Source organism: Triturus cristatus, chromosome 8 (genome assembly GCF_964204655.1).
Source record: "Triturus cristatus chromosome 8, aTriCri1.1, whole genome shotgun sequence".
In the NCBI taxonomy this organism is placed as follows: domain Eukaryota; kingdom Metazoa; phylum Chordata; class Amphibia; order Caudata; family Salamandridae; genus Triturus; species Triturus cristatus.
Genome location: NC_140591.1, coordinates 768913572 through 768937700, shown reverse-complemented (window position 1 = coordinate 768937700; position 24129 = coordinate 768913572). Strand labels below are relative to the sequence as shown.

Here is a 24129-nt window from a genome sequence, read left to right as displayed (position 1 = left end):
TGGAGGTCGCAGGATGTCTTTACATATGAAACACATGATAAAAAAAATCTAATGTAGAGTATTTTTTGTTTTATTGCGAGGTTAGGGAAAATGAACCTGCTACTTATCTTTGGTAATGCTCTTTTTGGTGGATACTCGAACCACAGATGTCTCACCTTAGAATACTCCAAAGGCACCAGACTGGACCTGGAATTTTTTTCCTGTAGCGGTACTCCCATGTGCCACATACAAGAACCATCTGTGCATTCCGACCTCCTTTTCATACCCTGAGACGCAGAGCATGAACAATTTGTTTGCACCAGTGTGCTGAATACAAACTTTGGACTTTTTGGGATATGAGAAAGGTACAGTAGAGGTAGTTGGGAGTGCAGTGAGAAATATAAACCAGATAAAGATTAAAACAGATAAGAAAGCAGTACCTTACAAGGAGAAGGGTCTGTGGTGTGGACTCAGATCAAAATGCTCTACCGAAACTAGCAGGAAAAATACCCTTAGGGCTTCGTGAATTTCCATGTTGCAGTCTGGCAGTAAGGACAGGCACTTCATGTGACAAAGCAGTGGTAGCAGCCTTAGCCCTTGTGGAATGGGCTCCCAGACCTTCAGGAGGCTGCCTCTTGACTATTGCAGAGCAAAGAACAAGTTACTTACCTTCTGTAACCCTTTTCAAGTAGAGACTAACCGCAGAACATTACTAAGCCGTCAGACTTAATCCTAAAAATAATTAGCACTATACCTCTGAGCGCCAGTGGGAGGCATTGAATGGCTCCAGGCCAAAAGCGATGATGCGGTGCTCATGCACACGCCACCCAGGTGCATTGCCATCAGTTTCTTTCATTACTATTTCCATGACAAAAACGTGGATCCATGTACCAAACATTATGGCCAGTGTGACGTTTCTAATGTGATCTTTTGGGTGAAGAGCCCAGTTCACAGAATGCGGGGGGAATCCAGTATCGGTGCAGAATCTGCAGGTAGAGTCTCTGCAAGAAAAGCGTTAATGAAGGTAAGTAACGTGTTTTTCTGATAGAGACTTCTAACTGCAGATTCCTCACCTTAGAATAGATAACCATGCACTACCTCTTCAGAGGTGGGTCTGTGAACTGTCTAAGCCAGAAAGTCCTGGAGGACAGAAAGGGCAAAATGCCCATCTCACGGGACAAGACTATCCAAGCAGTAGTGCTTTACAAATATGTGAATTGATAACCACTTGGACAGGACAAGTAACCGCATGCTAACACAGCAGTAGCGGCCTTGATCTGGTGGAGGGAGCCTGCAGCATTAAGTAGGCTGCTTTTTAGATAGCTCGTAGCAGATTTCAATGCAGACTACAATCCATCGGAAGATGGTCCGCTTCTGCACAGCCTTGACCTTCTTTACTCCGGTGAACCCAATGAAGAGCTGACCCTGTACCCAATGGTCTTCGGTGGGATCAATGTAGAACTAAAGAGCACTCTTCAGGTCCAGGCGATGTAGTCTCTCCCCTCTTTCTTGGTAGGATGAGGCTGCACAAAAAAGGTAGGCCGAGTGATACTAGGGCTGACATGAAAGGTGAGTGATGTCCGGCAGGAAAGAAGCATGCGCACGAAGAACCAGTTAGTCAGGTGAAAAGCTGGTGTACGACGATGGACAGAGCTTGAATCTCACGGACCCCCTCCGGTCCGATTTTATGGCCACCAAGAAGACAGTTTTCTGGGTCTAGAGCAGAGGACAGCTGGGTGCAGTTTGAAGTGAGAATACATCAGAAATGTGAGAAGTAGATTGAGGTCCCATTAGGGTATCACAACGGGGAAGGAGAAAAAGTGTGCTGTAAACCTTTCAAGAAATGAGCCACAACAGGTGATTTGAGCAGAGAAGGTTGGTCTGGCACCTCAGGAAAGCCAAAATGGCTAACAAGTCATCCTGAACAGTGCCCAGGGCAAGGACTTGCCAGGCTAAAGATAAAACAAATAGCAGCACCTCCGAAAAGATGCAGAAAGGAAGTCCACATGATGTAAGGATCACCAGGCCACAGACTTATCACAACAGCAGGAGAATACAGTTTGGTGGAGGGACGCCTGGCTGCCAAGATGAGATCACAGACCTCTGGAGGGAGATCAAATACTCTAAACTAGCACCGCTCAATATCCAAGCATGAATGTGGACTGTGGGCAGGTTTGGGTGCAAGACCCTGCCATGCTGCTGCAACAGAAGATCCTCCTGGAGGGGCAGCCTAATCAGAGGACCAAAGCTCATGCTCAGGAGATCGTGAGACCATATTCTGTGTCCAATCCGAAGACACTAGGATGACATGGGCCCAGTCGGTCCTTAGCTTCTTAAGAACTCTGGGCAGGAGTGGATTAGGAAGAAAAACATGCAGAAGTCCCAAGTTCCATTCTAAATTGAAAGCATCTCAGTAGGTGGTGTTGTCCGTGAACACCTGAACCAGCCTCTCTTTGATGGATGGAAGGAAGTATTTAAATGGCAAGTGGACTGCTCTCAGCAGCAAAAGATTGATATGGAGCAGAGATTGTGCCAGAGACCAGAATCGTCCGATCGCCCCATCCCAGAGTGATGCATTGGTCACCACTGTCAGAGAGAGAAAGGAGAGGGGGGGGAGAAGAGGGGGAGAGAGAGACCGAGACAGACCGAGACAGACCCAGAGAGACCGAGACAGACCCAGACAGACAGAGACCGAGACAGACCCAGACAGACAGAGACCGAGACAGACCCAGACAGACAGAGACCGAGACAGACCCAGACAGACAGAGACCGAGACAGACCCAGACAGACAGAGACCGAGACAGACCCAGACAGACAGAGACCCAGACCGAGAGAGACCCAGACCGAGAGAGACCCAGACCGAGAGAGACCCAGACCGAGAGAGACCCAGACCGAGAGAGACCCAGACCGAGAGAGACCCAGACCGAGAGAGACCCAGACCGAGAGAGACCCAGACCGAGAGACACAGACCGAGAGACACAGACCGAGAGACACAGACCGAGAGACACAGACCGAGAGACACAGACCGAGAGACACAGACCGAGAGACACAGACCGAGAGACACAGACCGAGAGACACAGACCGAGAGACACAGACCGAGAGACACAGACCGAGAGACACAGACCGAGAGACACAGACCGAGAGACACAGACCGAGAGACACAGACCGAGAGACACAGACCGAGAGACACAGACCGAGAGACACAGACCGAGAGACACAGACCGAGAGACACAGACCGAGAGACACAGACCGAGAGACACAGACCGAGAGACACAGACCGAGAGACACAGACCGAGAGACACAGACCGAGAGAGAGATCTGCCGCTGGGCCAATTAAGATTAGTCAGCCACCACTGCAGGTATTTTGCAGTCTCCTTTAAAATCTGGACTAGGTCGGAGAGATTACCGTGGTGTTGCGCCCACTGGGACTTCAAATAACACTACAGAGGCCACATAAGCCACCTGGCATGCGTTACCAGCAGGTTGCAGGAGAATCAGACACAGCAGACTTAGAGCTTGTCTCACTGAAATCCAGATTTGAGGCTGAAACATCTGGATCAAGGAACCGCACTGTTTCCAGAATGGCTTCAATGAAAAGGAGGGTTACAGAAGAGTCGGGTGCGACTACAGCATGCGGATAGTGAACCCCAGCAAAGGTGTGTGACAACTGGGGCCAGTCTGCTTTCAGCAGCCAATCAATGTAAGGGAAAACTGGGACCCCCCCCAACTTCTGCTGTGGGGCTGCAACCACATCCATCGCTTTTGTGAAAACCCGAGGAGCACTGGTAAGGCCAAAAGGGAGAACAGCAAATTGAAAATGTTCATGGCCCACTGTGAACCACATGTAACGCCTGTGGGCCAGCAGAAAAGGAATCTGTAAATATGCGGCCTGCAGTTTCAGCACCTTTATCCCATCTCCAGGGTTCAGTGCAGACAGAACCTGAGCTAACATGAGTATCTTGAATCTCTTCCCTCAGGAAGTAGTTGAGAGGTCTCAGATCTAAGATGAGATGAACTTCTTTGTCCTTTTTTGGCACCAGAAAGTAGCGAGAATAGAAACCATAATCACCTTTTGGAGCAGGCACCCTCTCGATGGTTCCTTTGGCCAAAACAGCCTTCCTGACAAAGCAATTAGAGTTGGCTCCTCCATCAGTCATTTCTGAGATGGTGACACAGGCATAAGGGTTTCCGCGAATGGGAGGCACACCCTTCAGCACAATCTGAAGCATCCAGTTGGCTGAAGGGACTGCAGGCGATTGGGGCAGGGGGTGCATGATCACGTCACCAACGGGATGGCTGTGTGGGATGGAGTGTATATTAAAAGAGGATTAGATGCTATGGCAGGGGTGGGGTCCTGGACAGCTTGCTGGGCCTGGCTCCCTGGTCCTTTATGGGATCCTCAGCCCCATCCACTGGGCAGGTTGCTGTACTGGCAGGTACAGATGGGATAGTTGACGTCCATAGGTTTCCCAACCACATCAGCAGTAGGGGCAAAAGTACTAATGAGATCAGGCAGATAAAGAGCTCTAGCAAGGACCCGGCTCTCTTCAAAGCGCCCGAGTGCCAAATCACCATACTCGCTAAATAGGCAAGGGCTGTCGGAGGGCATGCTGAAAAGTGAAGCCTGGACATCCCCAATGCTAAGCTATTGGAAGAAAAGCACTCCCCAAAGGTGTCCAGCCTCTTGGGTTCCCGGTCCATTTGTGTAGACAGGAATGCATTTGGGTTGACCTTAGAGGCTGAGGGCTGCACCATGAGGCACTCAGGAGAGGGGCGCTGGGAGAGAAAGGCTGGGTCGGGAAGATGATGTAGGGCAATCATGCAGTGCACAGGGGCCTTCCTTCACAAGGTTTAGCCCAGGCCCAGAGGAGAATGTCAGTGAGGGCTTTATTCAAAAGAAGCAAGGGCTCAGCCGAGCCTGCTCCAGAGTGAAGCACTTTGGTCGAAACACTGGTCTCGACTGACTGCTAGCAGCTGTAGGCCAAGGACATCTGCTGCCCTGCACATCACAGTGACAAAGGATGTGCCTTCCTACAAAACTGGATCTGGTGGGGAAAATCATGCCAGAGTCTGCGGAGGTGTCCAACCCACTTGCGTCACCCAGTACCAGTTCTCAGCTGGACCAGGGTCCTCCTCCTTCATAGGACCAAAAAAAACTTTCCTCCTCATTGCCCCCAGCAGGAAGGTAGGAACTATCAAGTGGCATAAAGCTCAGGATTTGGTTGGTCCTGGATGGCACTGGCAACAATGCTGAGCAGCATCGGAGCAACGCTGGCTAAGATTCAGGGATAAGGATGGGCTAGTTATCGTTGTGCAACACCAGAATTGAGGGAGTTGTGTGGAAAAAGGCACTCTTGTCAGCTCGGATCCAGGAGCAGATCGAGGGCTCAGTTGACGTCAGACCCACCGGAAGTGACCCTACTGGGGCACCTCAGTCGGCCCAAAGGAGCGCCAGAGGGATTTGGTGGCCATCTTTTCTTGTGCTTTTTTGACTTAACAAGCTTTGGGGAAAGGGATCATTGAGCGAGATAACTGCCATCTGTGGGAATAGATCTGAAAACGGCTCCCACACAGCAAATGGGAACAGGACAGAGAACTGCGTGGAGCCTTTTTCGGTCGTGCCTCCAGGAGTTTTATTGTCCGCTCGAAAATTGCCTTATGGTGCATCTACTTGCACTCGCAGCAGGCAGCCATGAAAGGAACGGACATCAGGACGCCAGGGTGGCACTTCTAAGGGCACAGCAATGTCACTTCTGACACTGACAGTCAACGCCACGAACTGTCACGCAGAGGTACTTTTCAAGGTTTCCTGGATCCAGCCTGGTGAATATTCTAAGGTGAGGAATCTGGAGGTAGAAGTCTCTTTCAGAATCTTAATACAGAGGACTATCACCTGGACAGGTGTCTTTCTGCACAGCCTTCCATTGCTTTGCTCCAGAGACCCGCCAAACAGTTGGTTGTCTACTCAAATGTTCTTGGTATTGGTACGACCAATATAAAAGTTTAATACCTTTTTGGTCCACAGGAACCTCGCCTCTTTGAAGGGATAAGGAGGCGCAAAGAATGCTGACAGAGTGATGTATTGTCCAATGTGGAAGTGAATCGTGACTTTAGCCATTAATGCTGCAAAGAACCCATGCAATCGCAAAAAGGAAGATGGCTTTTAAAGTCCAGAGGCAAAGCAAGAAGCTAAGCATTGGCTCGAAGGGCTCACTCATGAGAAATGTTAAAATGCAATTAAGGTCACACTGTGGCATTACAAATGGTTTGGGAGGAAGTATGAGTGTCAGACCTGTAATAAATCATCACAATAAGTGATTTAAACAAGGACGGTTGGTTCAGAAAATGTAGAAAGGCAAGAAGGGCAGACAAATAACCTTTAATACTGCTCACCGCAAGACCTTCCATGGCAAAAAATCAAAACAAAAGGGTGCCCGATAGCTTTGCTTGTAAAGAGTAATGAGAATGCTGTACCAGTCCACAAATTTGTCCCAGGCGTCCGGCAAAAATTGATTTTGTGGAAGGATGCCTGGCTGTAAATAGGACATTCACCACTTCAGGAAACAGATAAAATACAGTAATTCGCCACTGCTGAATTTCAATGCATGAAGATTTAGAAAGAGCAAATTCAGGTGGAAAGCCTTGCCCTGTTGCTCAGTCACGAGGTCCTTGCAAAGTGGCAGCCTGATTGAAGGACAGAGTTTCATGAACTGAAGGTCTGGGTTACCACTCATGGTGCAATCCGGAGCCACGAAGACGACCTGGGCCCACTTGTTCCTGATCATTTTCAGACTTGCGAGCTGGAGAGGCAGGGGTGGGAAGGCGTCCAGTTGTCTACCATCCCTTTTCAGCCAGAATGCATCATCTTTTCTAGAGGAAACTCAACCCTGCAAAACTTTCGACACTGCACATTCGACTATGGCATAAAGATATGTCACCTCCCCTAGGTGAGCTCCTCAGCCTGCCATGGATGCATCCATCACCATTGTCAGCTCTGTATGTGAAAGGATGAGGGGCCTGCCACTGGACCATATTGCGTTTGAGCAGCTACCACTGCAGCTTTAAACAGTCTCCTCCGAGATCTGGATCACATCAGTCAGAATGCCTTGAAGTTGGGCCCACAGAAAATTTAAATTCCGCTAGAGAACGTGCGATCATCCAAAGGCAACAGGAGAATGCAGGAGGATTAACAGCCAAGACACCAGAGAGCAATTCTCACTGTGATTCAAGGATGGCTCCTAAACATCAGGATCACAACCCTGAATGTCCTGGGCATTTAAGGAAAAGAACTGAAATCCACTGAGTCTAGGATTACTCCAATGAATGGAAGCCACTGAAAAGAAAGTAGTCAGGTGTGACTTTGGATCCTTGATGGTGAACCCCAACAATGTCAATAGGTTTACCTTTCTCTGGAAGTGGTCCCTGAATGACTAGTATGTCTGCCTTCAACATCCAGTTGTCAAGATATAGGTATATTGATATACTCAACCTCAGAAGATGTGCAGCAACCAACGCCATCACTTTTGCGTCCTTAAAGCACTCTAAAACAGAACTTGCCTTCTCATTGAAAAGGCAGGACCCTTCATAGATTAAATCCATAAAGGAGGCCTGTAAAGTGTAAGAGAATCCTCAAGAACGCAGCCACACAGGTCAATAAACTAGAGCACTGGTGTATACCGCCCTTTCCAGGCAATCCATAGCATCTAGAGCTGTGCGGATAATGAATCTGCTCACATCTCGTCCGGTGTTACTCTATCATCCAGAATCCTATGGGGCTACTTGCTAGTAAGACCAGCGGAGTGCGACCCACGTGAAAAGTGCACATCTCGTCCATCATGACTTGTATGAGCCAAAGAGACCCCAAGCTTGCCTGGGGCTGGTAAGATCTCGCTGGTGTTGTCCAACTGGGCTTGTGTAACAACCCAGTAAACAAACCGAATTCACAGACTGGAAGGCTAGACTAGCAGAAGAAAAAACTGGTTTATGAAAAGACGCAATCCTCTTGGATTCTCTTTCCAGATTAGTGGCTGGAAAGGAGTTAGGATTCACCTTACTGGTCAAGGCCTACATGAGAAGGGTCTCTAGATCGGGTGCTTTGTAAAAAAATCATTAGGTACTGGTTTGACAGGCCACCTGCTGATTCACAAGCGAGCAAGAACAAGGCTTCGACCAAGAAGCAGTAAAAGTATCAGTGAAGACATCATTAAAGGGATACAAGTGCCCATAAGCAGCTGGCACAGGCTGTAAGATCACCTTGAGGACATTTGTTTTTAGCTCAAAAGGAGGGCAGTTGTAATTCTAGTGCCTCAGCTGCCCTTCAGACCACCACCACAAAAAAGGCATCTTTTCTGTTTGTGGCCCATGTGGAGAGTGAAGCTCTGGCTCAGGCAAGGTAAGGTAACAAGCCTACTAGCATGCTGTAATTCAATGTTTAAAGCATCATCAGTAAAGTGAGGAGGAGATAGCCATTCCCATCATCTTTGGGTACCCCTTGCTCTGGCATAGAATCTGAAACACAAAGATAATGGAGACTCTGCTCATAGTGCCACGTGGCAGTGGCACTGGGTTAGAGTCACACTGCAAGACGATCAGTTGCACTTTTGCTATTACATAGCACGGCATTTATCGACTCATGCCAAAGTCAATTCGGGGTCCGACATTGGCTTCGGCACCAAGACCTTCTGTTGACAGGAAACGTCAATATCTGCTCTGGCGTAGCAGAGACCAGGGTATAAGTTTGCATTCCGTTGGTACAGGCCCAGTAACGGGTCCAGGGGAATAAATGGTGTCAAGGATGGATCCCCCGCCAGCAGTAAACAAACTGAGCCCTGCGGTTTCTTGAGGGCCAAGGCATGCCAGAGGGACCCGCAAATGATCAGAAAATTTGAAGACTGGCCTTCTTCTAGTCCTCAATCTGCTGCTGGGTTGACAACAACCGAGGAAATTCAGGATGCGTTAGAACCAGCTGAGGAATCGGATACGTTTCTAGAGACCTCGAAGGGGTCTGAGTGACACTGGGATGTCCTCACACCATCTCTTTCGATGAAGTGTTGGGATGGGGCTTAGTCCTGCTTAACTTTCTTAAGTTTGTGCTTTGACTTACCAGAGGACTTCAAGTGTGAATTTGAGCAGTTGAAGGGCAGAGTCTGTGACTTCAACTTGAATCAGTAATGGTGACAACACCAAGTTCAATTGGGACCTACGCTAAGACCACAACATCTTTTGTTAGGCGACATGCAGCTTCGCCTGTCTCTGATATCACTGGGATGCATGAGGGCACACTTATCGCACTATTTAAAAGTTGTGGCCAGATCAGAGACACTAAAAGGCACAGATCATTTGGGTCAGTGACCATAAACTGCTTTCTGCAGTTGTAGCAGGACCTGAAACATGATCTTTTGGGAAGGGACACCATTACCTGGCACATTGGTGCCATTATTTTCAAAGTCATCGAATACGCTGACAAAGATAAGGATGAAACTCCGGCTCCATGTCAGAAGGCATGCAATGAAGGGAATGGACATCAGCATGCAGGGGAGGCAGAGGTATGCATCTCTGCTCAGTCACTTCTGAGGCAGCAAGGCGTAAGCCTCTAGCAGCACGTGGGAGCAACGCTCTAAGGAAAGTCTTACAGATCCAGCCTGGCCCCTGGGGAGTAGTCTAAGGTGAGGAGTCTGCGGTTAGCAGTATTCATCAGAACCCGTGAGTCACCCCGAAACCCTTACTTCAACGAAAAACTAGACACATCTATGTCCAATACCAGATTGGCAGGTGTGAGGAAATGGGGTATATTATATAGTGAAGTTGTGCGACTACACCGTGTAATACACTTACCAACCCCTTTAGGTCCAGTAGGTTTCGTCAAACCCTCAGCTCAATCCTGGGTAGCTGTGGCACTGAGCAGCAAGGCATGCAAAGAGGAACAAGTGTAAATAGTACCAAAACAATTTAAGAAATCAACCTGACACTCAAGATATCCAACACCAATTTATAAAAATTGACTATTTTTATAAATATTTAGACAGCACAATGAAAAAGATTCACCAGATGCTTCTAGAGATACGGATTTTACATGAAATAAGATCCAAGCATTTCACTCAACCACGAACAAGCACTGGCAAGATCGACAAATTTGACCCAGGGAATCATTTTCAAGGAAAACTTGGTCAAGTGCCAAGTGCCAATGCGGTCAGGTAGAGTTACTTGGGCGACCAACTCCGACAGGGAGCTAGTCAGGGGGACCAGCAAGGTCCTCAGAAATGGTAACCTCCACAGAAGAAGCCAGATCCAGGCACTTTATTTGTGTTGTAATTGATTCCTATCGTGTGATCCTGATGCACGGGATGAAGGATGCTCAAGATGTGTTAAGGATGCTGTGGATGTGATGCAGTTGAGGGTGATCTTGTTGCAACTACTCCTCTGTCCCTGAGCTGGGTAAGGCAATCCTGGTCACAGGGTCGACATTCCACAAAGTACTCTCTAGGATGGCAAGTCCAGACGCCACTGGACTACCAGTCACCTGGTGTTGGTCACCGGCCAATCCTTCCCAATTCAATAGCGCATCCTCTGAGGATCCTAGCAGCTCTCCAACAGCACTCCCTGACTAAGCAAACTCTGGTGCGACTCCGTGCATCGGATTTTGGTTCTAGGTGCTGCAAGGTGCGGTGGTAGTGACATGAAGACTTTGTTCCAGCAGGCTTCTTCAGCTGTGGTGTTCTGTGCTAATAGGAGGGCAGTCGGCTAGCCCTTGGAGTCTCTAGGTTTAGCTGGGCTCTGGTGATAACTTATCCTTTAGCAGGACAAAGCAGGCACAGGCCCTCTCTTCGCTAGCCGGCAGGTGAAGTCCTTGATGGTGCAGCTTCTCTTTGCTGGTCCCTCGGTGCAGCAGAGCAGTCCTCCTTCCAGGTCAGTTGAGATCTGAGGTCTGCTTGCCACGGATGCATTCTTTATTCTCGGAAACTGCCCCCAAGGCAGGATGCCGTTATAGACAATGGGCTACCAGTTTTCCTCCTGCCTGGCGACAACTTCCTGTGGTGTGTGGCACCTAAATATCCCAGGGCGCACTATTCTGCCCACTTCCAAGACGGTGAATACCCCTATCTAGTTGTGGGGACCTCACTAGCCCACCCCTGGGGTGTGGCAACTTCAGGACTACACGCCCCTGGGGAAACAGGTTTGGCGACTGGTTTCCTCTCTCTCCTTCTGGTGCCTGCTTTTCTGTGTAAAAAAATGGGGAAGCCCTCCACCCTAGTGTTTACCATTTGCCCTTCTAAGGCAGTTTCATATTTGAAGCCTGCCTTTTGGGGTCAACACCCATGTGGCTTCCTGCAGGAGGGAGTTAACACCTCCTTGGGCCGCAATCCCTTATTGTTTGTCTCGTGAAACATGGCTCCATGTGTGCTCAGGACGGATCAAGAATTGTAAAGACTACAAAGTGGCAGCTTTGTACTCGCTGCACACTGCCACAAGTTACATTGATCTTCGATTTGAGATTCAAGTTGAGCTTAATGTAACGAGTTGTTTGATATTTATTCGCACAGTTCAGGAGATAGCATGGCGGAGGGGTCAGCATGTAATTCTGAACTTGCCAATAGCGCAAACAATCCTTTCCACTGTAAAAAATGGCAGTTTCACATTTTTACTGTCAGAACATGTAAACATGTCGTGCCTGTGTCATTTGTTGCACCCTGCCATAAGATTCAGTAGGCCTGCCAGAGTGGCGACTTACACAGATACACAAGGGAAGTGGAGGCTTTGCCACTGCCTTTAATGGCCAAGACGGACTAGCAGTGCACAACTGTTCTACCAGTCCACAGTGGCGGGCTGGGAGAATCGTCTTTACATGGGGACCTCTAGGGCGGCACAACCAGTGCTGCACAGTCCAAAAACCTAGGAGTGACTACACCAGGAAGAGGCATTTCCTTACAGTAGGGATGTGCAAAGCATGTAATGCACAGCAGTATATGCTGCAAACCATACCAGACCTGCACGAGCCACATACAATACATATGGTCAAAATAATTTGGGAAGCTATGCAGACATATCAGGAAATGTACACAAAACACATTTTGACATAAGATATGAGAGCTGTGGAGTGGTAAAGTTGAGAATGCCAGTAACCTATTTGTCTGATCTGTTTTAAGGATATATCAAAAAGGTACATTAATTTCTTACTTCTCAGGTTTTAGATCCCTGTAGATTATTCCAAGACTGTGCAAATGATCTAACGCAAGAGCAAGTTCAGCCAGGTAGTATTTGACATCTTCTTCGGTGAACATCACCTACAAAAGGAGAAAAATGTTTGACTATTGTGCAACTGGTGCCTTACTGAATGGAAACAGATACTTGCCAGAACAATAGCTTTCTAGAAGTGACATTGCCTTATTGAGCGCTCAAGCACTACACTTTGCTCACAGTAAGCTATTATACAAGTTTGAGAGAGGTGAAGCCAATACTGTACTAAGTTCCTTCAGTGCACTGAGAGTCATATAATTTAACCCCTTGAGTGCCCCGCCCTTTCCCCGCCCTGTGCCGGCCCTTTCATTAGCGGGCGGGGTTCATGACGAAATAGTCTCGTCATGGGCACAGCGCAACCGCGGCCCATGACGAGACCATCTCGTCATGGGCACTCAAGAGGTTAACCACCTTGACTTGGCTACCCTTTACTTTTACGCAGCACTCGACAGACTTCGTGGGACAGCTCGAATCCAGCTCCTGGTCGTCGTCGACACCTTCTGGACCTTGTGGCTGAAGAATCAAGACACCCGTTAACTCACCTGAAGCACCAGACATCTGTGGGCATTGGACTTTCGGGCCCCTGGTCCCTGGTAAGTGACCCAGACTCTGTCCCCTATGCTTTCAGGTTCCTTCCATCCTCGATCCAGGCTTGGATCTCTCCGGACACTTCTCTTCACGGAAGCAGCACTTCCTGAGCAGCTTCCGTTGAAAACAGCGACGCGACCCGACACCATTTGACACCTATGCACCCGGCTTCCCTGGGTGAGGTAACTAGAGTACTCCGGTGATCCTGTGAGTGTTGGCCCTAGACACCTCTAAGTTCAAAAGGGTTCGCTCGTGGTCATCCTCTAAGTGTCCTGAAACTCTTAAATTTCCAACCAAGACTTTCCCCATAGAAGTTAACGGCGATTCGCGGCTGTGTTCTCACACTGTACAAGTCCCCTGTGGGTCCCCTGTGTCACTACCTTGGGTGGTTCCTTGTGGTCCAAGCACTTCTATGGGCACTAGGCCTTGTGTCTAGTTCAGTCATGGTTCTTATACCACTTTATTGGTATGTGGTTTGGTACACCCCTAGGGCCAAAACGTGTATTTGTGCTTTTACTGTTGAATACTGACTTGTAACTTAAGTACTTCGAACTCCAGCCTCAGGGACTAGAGGGGTGTGTTTTATCTTAATTACATATATTTTAAATATATACCAGGTGTGGTTGTTCTTTCATTTGGTCATTCAAGAGATTATAGGCTGGTAAAATGAGCTGCTTTACATTCCTTCAAGACTTAGCCCGAAGGCTGCTCTCCATAGCTACCAATAGGATAGCTTACAATAAAGGTGGTCTTCAACCTATCACCATAAGGGGTTTGTTTGGACTGATACAAGATGCCCACTATAACTAGTAGACAGCATATATCAGGCCAACTTCTCACAATGTCTGACCACATTTGTCAGTCATAGCGGCCGAGAATAGCTAGAGAATTGGTCGCTCTGACCGTAGTTTCCACCACAGTGGAGAATGATTTACCAATGGCGTCAAGGCGTCTCCCCTCACGATCCGGAGGAGCCAATACTGGAGACGAGGGATTCCTGGTACGACGTTGTGCTGCCTGAGTAATAATGGAATCAGGTTTCGGCTGTGCAATAAGACAAGCAGGTGAAGTTTCCGGGGCCTTGTACTTTTTAATCGAGCCGTGGCAGGACAGCAGGAATGGAATTAGGATGTTGCAGGAGCTTGAGACCCTCTTGCCAAATAAAATCTATGATGGGGATAGCACGCACTTGTTTCTGTGGCTGATCCTTGGAGTCATATAAAAAACAATCCTCCTCTCTAGTGACCATCGGGAGGAGAAATCACTTTGCCGCCATTTCCATGAGGACATGAAAACCACCTATGTCAACAGGCGGAGCATCAAGAGGGGCTGGAGTGGTGGGGGAAGGTGTTCGGACCTGATAATAGTCCCATTCCGTGAACAGGGATCTATCATTGAGCTCACCCTCCTCTCTGTCATCAACATCAGCCTCATCATCTTCCTGAATGACATGAGGAGCGTCTTGGCGTGGCAACCTGTACGCCGAAGTAGGAGGTGGTAGAGGCGCTTATGGTGCTGGAGAAGCATGGACTGAGTTAGGAAAACGTCGGTAATAGTCATCCAGCATGAATTGAAGGTTGGAAATAAGGGACATAGGCATCTGCGCCATAGGAAGATCCGGTGCAGGCTGGTTGGCACGGTCTGAAAAGTCCTCATACTCCTGGTCGTCATCAAAATCCTGACATTTGATCAGAAGCTGAGAGGGACTGCGAGCAGCCCTAAATGAGTCATCCTCCTCCGAATCATCGTCACCATCATCAGAAGAGAACAGTTCTCTTCTGGAGGATACGAAGCAGTTTGGATTTTTGTCAAAGTATCCAAAGAAGACCGTCGCCGTTGAAGCAGTGAACCTGAAGATTTCAAAGGAACCAGATCCATGGACGCAGCCGTCGACGCTGTCGCAGTCGACTAGAGATATTGCCGTCATTGTTGGGCCACCGTCAACGAAGCCACCGTCGACGACGAAGCCACCGTCGACGACGAAGCCACCGTCGACGAAGCTGACCCTTTCGTCGACGAGGAAGTGCGTGTTGACAAAGGATTCATCTGCTTATGAGTCGCAGTCGATGAAGTCAAAGGCACCGTAGAAAACAGAGGCCTCACCTTCACTGACACCAACGACAACAGGATCATAGCCGGCATCATACAGGAAGAAGTCGAAGTCATCGTCTTAGATGCGATGACAGCAGTCCTCGTCGACAGAGGAAGCGACGATGAGCTAGTCGACGAGAGAACCAATTTTTTAAGCGAAACTTGGACGCTTGAGAGTCAGATCTCCGGGGTGTAGAGAGTATAGACAGACTGAGGGGCAGGACCCTCGCCTACCGAGCTTGCAGTAATTTTTATACTTTTACAAAAAAAAATTTAAAGCAGAGCAGTAATGAAAACTTTCCTTTTCAATATGTACTAGAATCAACATTGACCGCAAAGCAATTCTTAAAGCATATTTCAATTAACAACATTTACCTCTTTGGATAAGCGTGTAAACAAATCTCCTCCTCTGAGAAAGTCCAATATAAGGTACAGCTTACCCTCAGTCTGAAAAGCTGAAAGAATCATACAATAAAGTTATTCGAATTGAACAAACCACCCTAACGCTCAGTAACTCAGCTTTAAATTAGCTACACCATTTAGTAAAGTGGTAAATATTCACAGGGCACTCTGTCTGTCCTCCAACGCATCGCATATGAAGAAGTGGTTTTAATGAATATTGCATTTAGGCAGGCTCTGAATTTACAAACAAGAGCATCTAGAAGCAAGGTGATAAACAAGCCACAGATTATGTAAATGGACCTCACAAAACAAAAAGCACTTTACAGTCTTGCTCCATTGAAAATAACTGTCGAACAATGAACAGACAAGGCCCCATAGCATGGTTAGCAAGGCACGATGGTGTACATATGCTTCAAGTCACTGCAATAAGCAAATATTGCTACTAGAACGTATTGCTAAAAAGAAGAGTGCTCTGAAGTGATTCTAGACTGCTCAAACTCGGGCACAATAGATTGCCTTAGTCTTAGTTTCTACTAAACAAGCTAGAAAAGGAAAATGCTACTTACCAGTATGCATCTGTTCTTGGCATGTAGAGCTGCAGATCCACACACTATGCATAGATCGCCATCTGGTGTTGGGCCCGGATGTTTGCACTTGTTTTTGTCTTGGAAAAGTCTCTGGACATCACTAGATGGGCGACTCCACCTTTGGATGATAGTGCACATGGGCATCGGCTCCATCTTCAGATTGTTTTTCGCCAGCAGGGAAATGAAGGGAGTTTTGTGAGAAACAGATAAGATGCCCATGTATGCTGTATCTAAATAAGATAGTACCGGAACAGATAAAGGTAGTCAGGGAGGTGGGTGGGCGTGTGTGGATCTGCAGCTCTACATGCCAAGAACAGATGCATACTGTTAAGTAGCATTTTCCGTTTGAGGCATATGAGCTGCAGATCACACACTATGCATAGATTGTATAGCAGAACCCCTCCTTAGCGGTGACCACCAGTATCTGTTGCAGTAGTTTGAAATAATGTTTTGAGTACAGCCTGGCCCACACTAGCTTGTTGTCTTGTTTGCACATCTACACAATAGTGCTTTGTGAATGTGTGTGGTGTAGACCATGTAGCTGCTTTGCAGATGTCATCTAAGGGAAAGTTTCCTAAAAATGCCATTGAAGCCCCCATCTTTTGGGTAGAGTGGGCTTTAGGGGGAACTGACAATGTACGTTTTGCTTTGTGAGAGCAAATTTGTATGCATTTGACAATCCACCTTGCTATCCTGGATTTTGAAATGGGGTTGCCTTTATGTGGTGGTGAGAAGGACACGAAAAGTTGTTTTCTGTTACAAAAAGTTTTTGTTCTTTCAATGTAATAAAGCAGTGCTCTTTTTACATCTAGTGTGTGAAGAGCTCTTTCTGCGACGGTTTGTGGTTGCGAGAAGAATACTGGCAATTCCACAGACTGATTGAGGTGGAAGGGAGAAATAACCTCAGGGAGGAATTTTGGATTGGTTCTTAGAACCACTTTGTTATGATGGACTTGTAAAAAAGGTTCTTGAATAGTCAGTGCCTGTAGCTCACTGACTAAGGGAAGTAATGGCCACTAGGAAAGCGACTTTCCATGTTAGAAATTGCAGTTCGCGTTTGTGCAGAGGTTCAAAAGGAGGGCCCATTAGTCTTGTGAGAACTATGTTTAAATTCCACACAGGTGAGGGTGGTACTCTGGGGGGAATTCTTTTGAGGCCTTCCATAAATGCTTTGATGGCAGGTACCCTGAACAGCGACAAGTGTTGCCTATTTTTTAAGTAGGCCGCAATGGCAGCAAGGTATATAACCCAATAGATGTGTATGCTAAGCTACACCTTTGGAGATGCAGTAGATAACCTATGATGTGTCTATTCAACACATCTAGAGGATTGATGGTGTTATTGTGACAATATGTCACAAATCGGTTCCACTTGGCTGCATAGCAGGCTCTAGTGGTGGGGCGTCTAGCTTCTTTGATAATGTTCATACAGTCAGGGGAAGGTTAAGGTATCCGAACTCTAAGACCTCAGGAGCCAGATCACTAGGTTAAGCTGTGCTGGGTCTGGGTGTCTGATCTCTCCACGGCTCTGGGTTAAAAGGTGTGGGGAGAGGTGTAGTTTTTGGTGCAGGACTACGGCTAGTTCCAGCAATGTGGTGTACCACGGTTGTCTGGCCCATGTTGGAGCAACTAGGATGAGAGTTGAGTGTTGTTGTAGTTTGCGCACCACCAGTGGAATTAGTGGGAGAGGCGGAAAAGTGTACGCAAATTTGCCTGACCAATTCATCCATATCACATTTGCTTTGGACAACGGGTGTGGATATCTGGCGGCAAAGCTTGGGAATTTGGCGTTTTGGTGTGTGTCGAAGAGGTCTATCTCTGGTTGCCCCCACATGTGGAAAAATGGTTGAAGAACTTGCGGATGAAGTTCCCACTCGTGAATTTGTTGCCTCAGACGACTTAATAGATCGGCTATGTTGTTCTGGACTCCTGGGACATATTTTGCTAGGAGAAAAATGTTCTGAGGAATAGCCCATCTCCATATGCTTTGTGCTAGTTGAATGAATGAATGAAATTAAATTTCTATAGCGCGTAGCTACCCTGAGGCCTCCTAGCGCTTACGGAGCGGGCAGACAGATAGGCATGTCATGTTAGTGCGAAGTACTGAAAAGATGGGTTTTGAGAAGTTTACGGAAGGCCAGTATGTTTGGTTCCCCTCGGAGAGTAGGGGGGAGAGAATTCCAGAAAGTGGAAGCATTCAGGGAGAAAGTGTCAACCCCATCTAGATCTTCGTACTTTCCTTGGGGTGGCGAGAAAAGCGGAGCTAGAACGAAGACTCCTGGAAGGTTGGTATGGGGTGACCAGGGACTGAATTATGGCTGGGCCAGATTTCCAAATAGATCTATGGGCCAGGCACATGCCCTTAAAATGTATACTAGCCCGAATTGGGAGCCAGTGAAGATTCCTCAGTGCAGGTTTCGCTGATTGTCTCCGAGGAATCTGGAGAAGTTGGCGAGCCGCACAATTCTAGATCACTTGTAGTTTCTGGATTGTGGACTGAGGGGCGGCCAGATACAGCGCATTCCGTAACCCAGGCGGGACAGTATAAGGGCTTGCACCATAATCCTTCTCGCCTGGAATGGAGCAGATGAGAAAGCTGTAGGGTGTGTGTCCCACCTGGTTTCTGTATGTAGTACATGGCTGTCATGTTGTCGGTGCGGACTAGGACAGCTTTGCCGGATATCTGTTTCTGGAATGCTTTTAGGGCTAGGAAGATGGCTAGTAACGCTAGATGATTGATGTGGAGTAACTTCTGTTGAGGCATCCACCTGCCCTGCATGGTGTGATGCAATAGATGAGCTCCCCAGCCGAAGAGCGATGCGTCCGCTGTTAACAGAATCTGTGGAACCGGTTCGATGAACGGTCGCCCTTTGGAATGGTTTTTGGTGTTCCATCACTGCAGAGAGCGGTGAGTGCGACCGTCCACCAACACCAGATCTGTCAGCTGACCCAGCGCCTGGTTCCACTGACGTGCCAGACATTCTTGCAGGGGACGCATCTGGAATCTTGCGTGAGGTACTATGAATATGCAAGAGGCCATCATCCCTATCAATTGCATAAACACTAGAGCTGGAAAAGAGTGTTGTGGGTGAAATGTTGCTTTGGGGCTTTGTATGCTTGCTATCCTGGCTGGGCTGGGATATGCAAGTGCTTTTGAGGTGTTTATTGTGGCACCGAGGTACTGTTGTATGTGGGACGGTTGTAGTGTGGTAAATATTTCGTTACCGGTACTATTTTTTATGCGGTAAAGTCTATTAAGAATAACTCAGTAAATATAAGAGGCAGAATCCGTGGTATTAGAGGTTTTAAAAGGCTTTATTCCTATACAAAGGAATACAATTCGAATTGTAGGCATTCTATTCCATCACCACGAAAGTTCAGGAAGGAAGGGCATACTTTATTGACAGATAAGCAGTTTTATAGAAAATACATTACAGTGAAACAGATGCAAGAGGCGTAACAGCTGATAATACAGATAAACTGTGCATACGTAGCTAATAGAGGCGTATACATGGGCGTAATTTAATAAACGTCATCATACATGATGTCACAAGTGGGTGGATCCGTAAGAGAATCCTGCAATGTCAGCAGAAATATTTGGCAGAGATGCGCGCGCAGCCGCATGACGTGTGATTGACGTGCAACTAGAGGGTGAAGGGGACTTGACATTTAGCTCTACATGTGGAGACAGAAGTCTGGGGTTATGTCAACCTAATCCCAAATCATATCTAATATCCTATGTTTAAAGAACTGTGTTATCCAAAAAGAGAGGTCTCTTAGGATAGAATCTCATTCTATACTGACTATACTGACTGTTAGTGCGTGTACAAGCGTCTAAGTGTCTACACTAGATGCGAGGGGGTAGGAATATTCCATGGTAACAGGGCTATGAATTACTTGCATGAGGACAGCGAGGCCTGGCCCTTTGCGCGGTAGCTGGAGGAATGTTTACCTAAACTACTAGACAGGAATGCATCGGATGAGGAGCGGAGGAGATAATCTCGAAGGTGAAATACAGTTTTTGGCAGGCGACAGGCTGGATCAGGCACCGTTAGCCGCGCAGGGAGTAGGACAAAGTTCATGGACACAGATGCAGGCTCAGACTGGAGCTTTCAGAGGCAGAAGGCAGGAAAAGGCTTGATGACAGAATTCGGGCCTACTCGCCTGAATCTGTAAAATGTGGAAAGTGAACCACATAAAGTCGTTGGCCTTTCATACTTAGGAATGGAATATCTGACCCATTCATGGTGGATCTAAAAGAGGACATGTTGACGGTGGACGCACATATATTTGCGTCTTCAAAACTGGAGCAGGAGGGAACATACATGTACTTATAGCATGTACATGGAGCCGTTGGGGTCTACGATAGGGGACATAACTGATCACAAAATTCATATTTCCTCATTCCCTCCTTGTTCCCTACGGACCCTCAGGAGATATCGATCTTCATCAATCCATCGATCTGTTCATATAGCATCATTTGTTCTTCTTTCTTCTTCCGGGATCTTGAGCGAAAACTTGGATGTGGGATACACGAGGTGGCACACAGACCACAAATCGCTGGCCCACATTGTAGACATAAGCAGCAACTGAATAGTATGAGAAAGCCAATACCTAGGAAGGATAGGATTCTCCATCCCCAGGCTGACAACACGCCCCAGAACCAACCGGACCAAGTCCAGGTGCCTGGACTCTGGTGTATCTGGCTTACAATCTTATGAAGGCGAGTTATGGCTTTATATACTGACGGCGAATTTTCTGGTATGAAAATGCAGCAACTTGATCCGATGACCCTACAAGCTCCGCCCCCATCGGCCAGGATGACGTCAAGGACAAGACGATTTTGAAGCACAACAATCCGCATAGCAGACTGCTCTTCTGTTAAATTGCGTAAGGCGGAAATAGTTTCGTTCACTACTGCTTCAAGGGTTCTGGTTAATCTACGTATCAGCTTACTATTAGTGACTGTACCTATATAGGGAAAGAAACCTTTATTGAAATCTGTGTATTTTTCCCATGCTGTTTCAGTGTAATCGACAATTGGGAGATCTCTCTGCTGTCTATTGTGTACTAAATGGGTATTTCTATGATAATCAGGAGGAGCTAGGAAAACAGGTGTCAGAAGGAATGCTATGTAACAGGTACCATCCCAATCTAGAGGTAGACGTATATATGCGGTCTGGCCACATATAAAGTAGGAATGGCGAGAAGCTCTAAATGTAGACTTGCCTTGATCACTGAATTTTATTACAGTGGTGCATTTACTATGGCCCATGTGTATGGAACCATTCTTTCTTATACATAATTCCCCTTTTACTGGGAATACTGACATGGCGGGCAAGATTGGTGTAGCTTCAGATTCAACGTTCAGGATCATGAGGTTAAGTGTAAAATTACCTAATCCATATACTTCATTTTCTAGATCAGTTCCTGTTCTTTTGGGAAGTCCCTCCTTGTTAGGGTAGCAGACTTTAAGCAAAACTAAGTTCAGGTTTCCCCATACCCAGTTGTCTTGATAAACTGCGGAATTTGAATCCAGGGAATTAATCAAACTAAACCATGCTCCACAGGAGCCATTGTGTGTGAACGGATAGGGAAAGAGGGGCAAAACTCCCTTATAGTTCTGATAGGGAGGGAGTCGGCCACATATCCAACAATTTGTGGCATTGCTGGTTTGATGGGAATGATGTAACATACTAATGAATGTGTTGTTGCGCAGCGCAAATCTATAGGACAACTCATGCGGAGGTAATTCACTAAAAGAATGTTCTGCAGTTATATTGTAAACACGCTTAGGAATAGGGCAATACATGTGCAATAGTATGCTGACAATGATGATCAGAAGACTTAGGAAAAACAAAATTAATAACGTTACTGTGCAGTGACTACGAAATGATTTACAATACGCATGCTTCTTGAGCTGCATCTGATGATTTCTTTCTCTATTCCGGTCTAGAGGATACATGTCAGAGATAAATTCAACCGATTCACCTTGGAGAGGACTTAAACAATCAAATTGTCTGACTTACTAGACCTCAATTTTAGTTTGTAAAGTTCTGGTTTTGTTAATTCAGCCAAGGGGAGCTTTGAGTCTGTCTGTGAGGGAATACAGGGTTGAGTATCTACACTGGATGGTAGTCCATAAAATTTCTTGATATGACTCGAGTGCAACCACCCTTTCCTTCCCTCGATTTTCACGGCTGTCCTTGTGGTGAGTAGAACCAACTTCGGTGACTTCCACCTAGGATCCAGTTGGGTCTTCCGGTCAAAATTCCTGACCAGCACCAGGTCCCCAGGAACCACGTCATGGGGCTTCACCTCAGTATTGTCGGGAAAAGCTGCGGATACCTGTGAACGACAAGATTGTAGTGCAGACATCAAGGAAGCCAGGTAATCTGTCAGCATATTACAGTCAACATCAGTGATTTTGCGAGGTATAGGCGTCCCCCACATATTTGGTGGTCTACCGAAGATCACTTCATACGGGGATAGCCCTGTTCGAGAATGTGCTACCATTCTCATGTAAAAGAGCGCAACTGGTAAAGCTACTATCCAATCGACTCCTTTTTCTCTACATATTTTGGACAATCTAATTTTCAGAGTTTGATTATGACGTTCCACGAGACCTGCCGCCTCGGGATGTCGGACACAGTGGAATTTCCATTGGTAGCCTAATAAAAGGGAAACGTGTTTCATTAGTTCGGATGAGAACGGCTGGCCGTTATCTGAGTAGACAACACGTGGTAAACCGTACCGTGGGAAGAATTCTCGAACTAACTGTTTGGCAGTAGTCGGGGCAGTGTAATCTGAAACCGGGTATGCTTCTGTCCAACGGGAAAGAGCACAGACAACTACGAGAACATATTTGAATCCTCGACATCGTTCCATCTGGATATAATCCATCTGGAGGACTTCAAAAGCATGATCGGGAGTTTGAAATCCACCCTGTTCTACGGGGATGCTTTTACCTGGATTAAACTGACAACATATCATACAGGTACGAACTTTTTGTTTAGCTGCGGCTCGTAAATGTTTGTTGAACCAAATGTGTTGAATGCTGTCTAGCATAGCTTTTTCTCCTAGGTGCGCTGGACTATGTATAGTGTTAATGATGACTTGGACCATTGAGTCGGGAAGAAACCATATAGATTTTTCCTTCGTCATCCATCCTTGATCTGTTTGGATCCCTCCTAATTCAGTCCATTTCTTTATTTCTTCTGGTGTAGCATGTGTCTGTATGTCAATTACATCAAGGGCGGGATCCTTAACTGTCATGCAATGTGTTGGTGTCGGAACTATTGTCTTTGTCATATCAGTTGTGTGAGTCTGATTCTGAGCAGTCTGTTTAGCTGTTCTGTCAGCTAGGTCATTACCCTGAGAAATGATATCGGTAACTTTTGTGTGGGCTTTGCATTTCATAATCGATATTGCAGTAGGTAGATGAATCGCGTCTAATAGGGCTTGAATGAGGGGTCCGTGTTGGATGTGGGCGCCGTGAGAAGTTAAATAACCTCTCTCTCGCCACAGTACGCCGAAGTCATGGACGACTCCGAATGCATAACGTGAATCTGTGTATATGTTGACTTTCTTATTTGTGGCTTGAATACAGGCTTGTGCCAGAGCGGTGAGCTCTGCTGCTTGAGCTGACAAAGTGTTAATACAATTTGTTTCAATGACTTCAGTGTCTGTTGTGACTGCGTAAGCGGCCACTAACTCTCCTGTACTTGTTCTCATACATGACCCATCTACATACAATGTCAAGTCTGGATCTGACAAAGGGATATCTGTCAAGTCTTGTCTGGGTTTCGTCGTGATAGTAATGACTTCGACACAATCATGTGCCAATGGATCTGTTCCACCTACTGGTAACAGTGTGGCAGGATTTAACGTATTACAACGTCTGATTTCTATATGTGGCTGAAACAATGTTAATTCGTAACCGGTGAGTCTCGCTATAGTCAAGTGTTGTGTTTGTGTGCGGTTCAAGAGAACCTCTACTGCGTGTGGTACTTGTACTGTCAATTGATGTCCTAGCACTATGGCATCGCTTTGTCTGATTGCTAAAGCTGTTGCTGCCACCGATTTCAGGCACGCTGGAAGTGCCTGAGCTACTGGATCTAATGTACTAGAGAAATAAGCACATGGTTTGTGTGATCCTGCTTGTTCCTGAGTGAGTACTGACAAGGCAGTACCTTCGCGTTCTGTAACAAAGAGTGTAAACTGTTTACTGTAACATGGTGTTGCTAGGA

At 46.9% G+C, this 24129-nt stretch overlaps 1 protein-coding gene across 2 annotated transcripts in view; it reads right to left on the bottom strand.

Moving 5' to 3' along the window:
• RPS6KA3 (ribosomal protein S6 kinase A3) overlaps positions 1-24129 on the bottom strand; it is a 690637-nt gene that overhangs the window by 446722 nt on the left and 219786 nt on the right. For both annotated transcript variants that reach the window (XM_085622203.1, XM_085622204.1), the window contains exons 6-7: positions 15268-15347; positions 12154-12260 (exon numbers count right to left, since the gene is read on the bottom strand). In XM_085622203.1, coding sequence (XP_085478329.1) covers positions 12154-12260; positions 15268-15347 — 187 coding nt within the window. The remainder of the gene's footprint in view (positions 1-12153; positions 12261-15267; positions 15348-24129) is intronic.